This window comes from Indicator indicator, chromosome 17 (genome assembly GCF_027791375.1).
Source record: "Indicator indicator isolate 239-I01 chromosome 17, UM_Iind_1.1, whole genome shotgun sequence".
In the NCBI taxonomy this organism is placed as follows: domain Eukaryota; kingdom Metazoa; phylum Chordata; class Aves; order Piciformes; family Indicatoridae; genus Indicator; species Indicator indicator.
In genome coordinates, this window is record NC_072026.1 from 3,070,893 (window position 1) to 3,078,535 (window position 7,643).

General features: G+C 53.6%; 1 protein-coding gene across 1 annotated transcript; it reads right to left on the reverse strand.

Annotated features, from left to right (window-relative positions):
• Positions 1–4,920: 4,920 nt before the first annotated feature.
• Positions 4,921–6,030, reverse strand: POU3F4 (POU class 3 homeobox 4). The gene has a single exon (XM_054388680.1). The coding sequence runs from the start codon at positions 6,028–6,030 to the stop codon at positions 4,921–4,923; it is 1,110 nt and encodes a 369-aa protein (XP_054244655.1).
• Positions 6,031–7,643: the final 1,613 nt, after the last annotated feature.

The window sequence follows — 7,643 nt, forward strand, 5'->3', positions numbered from 1 at the left end:
TTTTGAGGGATTTTAAAAGATCTTGGTCAAATGTAGTCTGGGTATGGACTGACTGGTCCATATTCTGAATGATCTATAAAGACCACACTGAAGTAAGGCAGCATCTTTGCTTACTTGTGGTTATTTCTGCTTTCAAGTGAAGCCCCTCCTTTGGTCCTAGCCTTCTGTAAAGAGGAGAAGAACATATCTTGGGAATATTTGAGATTTAAATCCAAAGGAAGCCTCAGGTTTCATATAACATAAAAATCAACGGAGATTCAAAAGGAGCCTCAAAAATTGTTCAAAGTGTTTAACACTCTCCATTAAACTCACCAGTGGTGTAACTCAGTGTCACCAGAGAAATGCCTTCTTCCAACCCTTTCTTTAAAGGACTCATGAGATATTTCACTACTAAATTAAGATCTTCCAGTAGCTGATATGGCTGCTAAGTACACACTGTAAATTCTGCATACTGGGAGATGCATGTGCAAGGCCAGCAAAGGCAAGGCCCCTTTGGGCCTCGATGGAGAGTGAAGGGTTAGTTGCTGGTAAGCCCAGAGGTTTGCAGAGGCTGCTGAGATGGATGCTTGATGGTGGGCAGCTTATATAAAGCTTGGATATACTTATTCTAGAGTTACTTTATTATAACAAAAACCAAATTTGGAGTCTCTTGTTCTTATGATTATACCCCGTGCTGCTTTCCACCCCCTCGTGAGTTCTTTTTTAAATAATTCCCTAAATTCAGAAGGTAACCTGATCCATGGCTGTCAAGCTGAAGTTTCTCTTCCTGCCCTTGGTTTGGTGGGACTTTGGGATGCTGAGCATCCCCAGCCAACCCACTCCACCCAACTGTGCCCAGCACCCGAAAGCCTCCCCCCACACACGATGTGTGATGGGCAGCAAAGACGACAACAGTGATCTGTGCTTAACATTAGGTGGCACAAAAGAGTTTCCTTTTGCTCTCAGGGATGCTGAAATATATAGGCAGGAACAAGCAGAGATTTTCTTTTCTTTTTTTTAAATGAAATTCTCCTTCCCTATTTTTTTCCAGCTTTCAAGAAATCTTTGAAGTACATCTGTTTATAAACTTACATGATCCATCTTTCATTACACCTCTTTTGTCTTTTACCATAATTTGCTTTAAAATAACCCAGAACCCAGCCCTTGCTGTAGCTGTATTTACAGAACAGCCAGAGGGCTCTAAACCAGGCTCATTTCAGTGAAACACCTTCTGTCCATCCTCCAAGCCAGGGCTAGCTTAAGAGCTTTACCCCTCAGGACTCTCAATGTTAAGAACCACATGGCCACACAGGGGATATTTTAACGTGAAGCTTTTTCTCTGTGTCCTTAGTTGGGGCTGTTTACAAACCACATCTGTTTATTTCTGGTTTGGTACCCTCACTGCTTGGTACACATTTGTTTACAAAGTTGGCTGAGAAACGCAATTTTTGGGGCTCTGTTTCCTGCTCCTCCTGTAATCCTTCCTGAAACAGTTGCAGGCAGAGGTCCTGCTGCTGGCACAGGCTAGTTGCCCCCATGGCTGCAGCGTCTGCACTGTGCTGCAGCTTGCAAAGAAATAAATCAAATCGAGGGCTAGGAAACAAAGCATCGCCTGCCCTTAACATCCCAAATCCCAAATCCCCAGGCTTGTGTGGTTGCTGGAACCGGAGTGGGAAGGTGCCTGTCCACTCATGCTCCTGCTGCTGCTGTGTCATTAAAGCCAAGAGCTAGCTCCTCATGCTGGTGGCTTCTCAGGACTCCAAAAGGTAATTTTCCCCTCCCTGAAGTATTCGCAGAAAGGTTAGCTATTGTTTTCTCCGAGGTTCAGTTTCAGAAAAAGGGAAAGGGGAAAAAAAAAAAATCAAAGGCCATTTCGCCCGTAATGCGGTGAAGTTTGCTGCTTTCCTGCCTCCCCCCCCCCCCCCCCCAGCACCCACCCTCCTCCCTTCGCCGGCTGCTGGGGCTGGAGCTTCCCCGTTTCACCCCATTAGGTGTGATTAACTGTTATTGTTCCTCCCGAACACGCCACTTCCCGCCCAGGGGGAGCAGGGGGCTGCCCAGGGCGACGAGAGTGGGGAGGGTCGGGAGGGTCGGGGCGCAAGAGCCGTGGCCCGGCCCCCACAGTCCCTCCGCTCTCGGTGCCGGTGGCCCGAGGACGGGGAGGGGCGGAGGAAAGGACGGAACAAAAGAAACTTCCTCCGTGCCCCGATTTTCGCTGCTGGAGGAGAGGAGGTGGGGAGAAGCCTCCGCCGGGTCCCCATCGGCTGCGGGGACTCCGATAGCATCAGCGGGTGGAAGGGAGGAGGCTGCAGCGCGGGTGCGCAGAGCCGCGGAGCGCCGGGGGCGAGGCGAGGAGGCAGCGCTGGTGCTGCCCGCAGCCTCCACCCGCTGACATTATGTATCTCCATATACAGACAGATGTATGCACACACAGCAATGGTTAGCTATACTCTGTACACACGCAGCGGGCGTCCTGCCCACTCCTACGGCCCCGTCACCCCCGAAAAAGCCGCAAACCCCTTTTCCACCCCAAAAGTGCCTCTTCCGCGGCAGGTGCAATCCAGCCCCACAGGCCCCCAGGAGGGTACCAGCCCTTCCCGGGAAGGGGGAGCTCGGTGCGGCGAAGTGGGGGGGAGGGGGCGAGGCTCAGGCAGTCCCCGCCGCCCCCTCAGCGTAGAGCCCCCGCTGCCCGCACCCCCTCCTCGGCCATCGCAGAGACAACGCAACGGGATTTTTTAACCTTTTTTTTTCGCCTTCTCATTTTCTTTCTTCTTTCTCTCTCTTGTTTTTTTTTTTTTTTGTAAAAATGTTTATTTAAACATTTTAAAATTTGTTTTCCTTTTACAACAATAAAATATTGCGTCAATATAAACCCCTTGACTAAAACTGGTCGACAACTAAACGGTACAGCCACTCGTGTTTCGTTATTATTATTTGTCCCAACACCCTTTTAAGGTTGTTTTTCTTTTTTCTTTCTGAAACTTTTTTTTTTCTTTCCTTTTTTTTTTAACATAATGCAGAATTTATTGAAAATAAATAATTGTTGGCAACTGCAATAGGCAATTTTGGATAAAATAGTTGAAAAAAGCAACCTTTAATGAAAATAGCGTTTATTATACATCAGTTACTAAATGAATAAACTAAATGATCTTTCTTTAAATTAATAACTTCCAAAAAACGTTTAATATACAAAACTGTACAGTTATAAAGTTGGCAGAAATAGGCAGGTCCTCAGTGTCATTATTTTTTATCTTTTTTTTGTCTTTTTTTTTTTTTGTAGCGCTTACTGAAAAATACTTGAAAAATATAAATGTCGAAAGGAAAAAATCTGAACGCCGAGGAGGGGGAAAGGGGCTTCCTGGGGAGCCGCGGAGCAGGACCGGGGAGGGCCCTTGGGTCAGGAGAGAGCCCAGCCCGGCCCCGAGCCGGGGTCCCTGGGTGCGGGGGGAGCCCGGCCCCGCCCGGTCCTGCCCGGCGGCCCCGAGCCAGCCCGGCCGCGGGGGCAGCGAGTGAACTTGGCCGTGCACCCACTGCAACTGCCCTTGGCGAAGGGGTGCGTGGGTACCGCACACCCCATCCTTGGGTACCACACATCCACAGACAGGTGGTCACAGCTCAGCACTTCCCTGTGCCGCAAAAATGGTTATGATTCTAGCATTTTAGTGACTTTCTCTTTGTTTTTCTCCCTGTTCTTTTCTCCCTTTTTTTTTTGTTTTGTTGATTTTTACATATATATACATATATAAAAATGTGTGTGTATACATATATATATATATATATAAGCTTTTCAACAAATCCAGCATCTCCCTGTGACGTGGAAATAAGCTTAGCATGAACCAAATGCAGGCGTTTTCTGTTCTCTTCACTCCTCCCTCCCCCCACCCCCCCACTCCCTCCCCGAAATTCATGAGACACCTCATTCCTCTTCACTATCGAAACAAAATACAGAGAAACTGATTTCCGAAGCCAAAGCGCAGAAGTATAAAGGTGTTTTACTACAGACCTCTCAGTCTGGCGCTGATCAAAAAGCCCAACTCATCTTCGGAAAGAAAAAACACTGGCCGAAGCCACCGTTTTTGTTTGTCGTGCTTAATTTCAGATAAATACCTTAGTAATAATTTTTTGTTGATTTTTGGGTTGGGTTCTGTTACCTTTTTTTTTTTTTTTTTTGCCTTGGGAGAAGAGTGGGGAGGTCAGGATTGTAACCCGACCATTCTACAACATTGGGAAGTTCTGGAAAAGGAAGAGGAAAAGCTGCATCCAATAAACCTGTTCTTCACAACCCTGCATGCCGCAGCCGGGTGCGCAGGGCTCCGCGGGCACGGAAGGGACCCCCAACTCCTGGGAGGGGGCGGGGAGGGGGAGGCAGGAGGAAGGGCCGCGGCCGCCCTACCCCGTCCCCGCTGGCTGACATTGCCGGTGCGTGGGGAAGGGAGAAACGGTTTTGCCTGATCAATTCGATACAAATTAGGTCACAAATATTGTGTACAGTTTGTAGTAAAACACCTCAGACATTTAAAAACGCTATATAAGTTTTTTAAAAATGCAAAACTAGTCTATTGTAAAACAGATTCACCTGAAATACAGCTGATATAACCAAGGCGCTGGAAGGTTATTCATAGGCACACATCTGTCTTTCCTTTTCTGACGTTTTTTTCTTTTTCTTTTTTTTTTTTTCCTTTTTCCCGTGGGTTTTCATTTTTTTTCCCCCAATTTGTTTACTTTTTTTTCCTTCATCCTAGTGGAGACCGAAAACAAACCTTGTCTGCGAGTAAACACCGTGTACTGATCAGCGGAAAAGGTCGAAGAGAGAAAAAAATATTGCCCAGGCAGGGAGCGGGGAGCCCTCGCCCCACGTCTCCCGCCTCTCGGAACGCATAACTTAAAGCCCCGGCGGAGAAGCCGCGCCGCCCGCAGTCCTGCCTGCCCCGCAGTCCCCGGTCAGAGGTCGTGGCAGGCCGTGTCCGTTTTCACGCCGTGGGAATACACCTCGTGTTGCGGCTGCTCGCCCGGCGGGGTCATTCGCTTCTCCTTCTGCCGCCGGTTGCAGAACCAGACCCGCACCACCTCCTTCTCCAGCTGCAGGCTGTCTGCCAGCGAGGAGATCTCCTGGGCGGCCGGCTTGGGACACTTGAGAAAGTGCGTTTCCAGCACGCCCTTGACACTCACCTCGATGGAGGTCCGCTTCTTCCTCTTCCTTCCTTGCGCCGCGATCTTATCGATGCTGGTGGGGCTGCCGGTGGAAGAGTCGGCCTCCTCCAGCCACTTGTTCAGCAGCGGCTTCAGCTTGCACATGTTCTTGAAGCTGAGCTGCAGGGCCTCGAAGCGGCAGATGGTGGTCTGCGAGAAGACGTTGCCGTAGAGGGTCCCCAGGGCCAAGCCCACGTCGGCCTGGGTGAAGCCCAGCTTGATGCGCCGCTGCTTGAACTGCTTGGCGAACTGCTCCAGCTCGTCCGAGGTCGGCGTCTCCTCATCCGAGTGGTCCTGGCAGTGGTGCCCGCCCAGCTCGCCGTGCTCCCCGCCGCCCTCGCCCCGCAGCCCCGGGTGTAAGCCTTGCGCGGCGGCGGCGGAGGGCGGTGGGGTCAGCCCGCCGTGCTCCAACATGCCGCCCACCGCGAAACCCGCCTGAGAGTAGACGTTGAGGGGCTGCCCGGTGGCGGCAGCGGCGGCGGGGGGGGCCAGCGAGGCACTGTGGGCCGGGCTGGCCCCCCAGGCGCTGGGGTGGTTGGCGTGGGGCGAGTGGTGGGAGACGTGGGGCGAGCGGTGGTGGATGATGGCGCCCAGCTGCAGGTCCTCACGGCCCGGCTTGACGTCGGGTTGCTCCAGCGGGCCACCGGCCAGTGCCGAGGGCCAGGGCCCGCCGTCGCTCAGGCTGGTCACCCAGTGGTGCCCCAGCGGGTGCCCATTGCCAGGGACGCCCTGCAGGTACTCGCTCTGCAGCAGCTTCTGCGGGTTGCGGAAGGGGCTCCCCTGCTGCATGCCCGCGCCGTCTGCATGGGCGAGCGAGCCGGAGCCGAGGAGGCTGTAGGGGTTGGAGGCGGCTGTGGCCATGGCCGCCGCGCAGCCCCCACGAGTTATACTGTGGCGGCGCCGCCGCTTCAGCCTTTGACATCCACCGGCACGGCGGCCCGGGCAGCCGCCGAACGCCGACTGGCAGTCGCACTGCCCAATGGGAGCTCGGCGGCGGCGGGGCTGCGCCGCGCGGACCAATAGGAGGAAGGAGGAGGCCGGGCCGCGGTTGTGAGGGGCGGAGCGGCTAGGGCCGGGCGCCAAGCGGGCCTGAGGCAGGAAGTGAATCACTCCGCCGGCACCGGGGGACGGGCGCGACGCGGTCCCGCCGCTTAACTCCTTCCGCGCCGCTCTCCGCGCCGGGCGAGGAGGGAGGGGAGGACGTGGGGCACGGCTTAAATGGGGAGCGATTAGCGCCGGGGGAACTGTGCGGCAGAGGTTAAACGGCGGCGCCCCGTTGGCAGCCCGGCGGGACCACCCCGGCGCAGCCTGGCCCGGCCCCCGGCGCGCCCCCGCGGCTCTTGCCGCTCCCGGGCCGTTAGTCTGGCCGGTCTCCGCCGCTGATTTGTGTGCAGGGTCCACTGTGCTTGGCTGCCGCTGCGCTGCTGCTGCCCCGAGCCGCGCAGCCCCTGCCGGTCCCGGGCCGTGCGCTCTCACGGCGCTCGCTCAACAGCAAAACTATGAACATCCCCACATAATAATAAAAAAGCCCCAAAAAGCGTTTTATGGCCTCCCTGTCGGTAAATTCCGGTGGTGCCTCCTCAAAGTTTGCGATAGGAAACGCATGGGCGCGGTGCGCAGCCGGTGCGTGTCGGGAGTAGGGTCTGCAGGGAGGAAAAAATTTGGAGAAAGGACAAATCCAGGGGAAAAAGAAAAAGTCAAGGGGGAAGAGGAATAATCCAGGGGAGAAAGGTGCATGCGGTCCCCAGGCCTCATCGGGGGGGTCGTGGTTGTGGGGGGGAGCTTCGTGCCCCCCGGCTCGCTGGGGCCCGGCGGGCAGAGCCCCGCACCCGCGGAGCCCCGGCGGGGCAGCAGCGGGGCCCCTCGGCGGTGGCGGCGGGGAGAGCCAAACCCCTTGTACCTCCGAACCGCTCCTGAGTTAAAAAATGACCTTTCCCTGCATAATTTTGGAGGTAACCTAGCTGCGTAATTATATTTGCACTTACAGAAGACTGCATCAGAGTTCCCTTATTGGTTTGAAATTCCATTAAATATATTGCAAGAGCTCCTAGGTTAAGCTTGATTTAAATTTGCATACATTTTCATATATTTAGCAGAAATAAAAGAAGGCTTGCAGCTACCAGAAAGTCATTAAGGCATTAGTTTCTCTGAGAAGACAGATCTGAAGAAAATTCAAGAAAATGAGAAAATAGATATAAATAAGGTGAGCGCTCCTCTGATTCCTTTATAGCCGGGCACCATCCTCGTTATAATCATAATCATCACAATAATTTCTCGCAGCCTGCGAGAGGGGGCAAGGGCATGGCTGGCCCTTATAGAGCAGAGCGGGTGCGTGGCTGGGGGCTAAATCGCGATATATCGGGAATGCTGTAGGTCCTCGCCGCCCTGCGCATCCGCGCCCGCTCCGCGCCTGCTGCAGCCGACGGAATGGGGGGGGCGCAACTTGGAAAATAACTTAAAAAATAAAGTTTGCG

Coding starts and splice junctions, on each gene's coding strand:
- POU3F4 (XM_054388680.1), bottom strand. CDS start 6,030: ATGGCCACAGCCGCCTCCAACCCCTACAGCCTCCTCGGCTCCGGCTCG.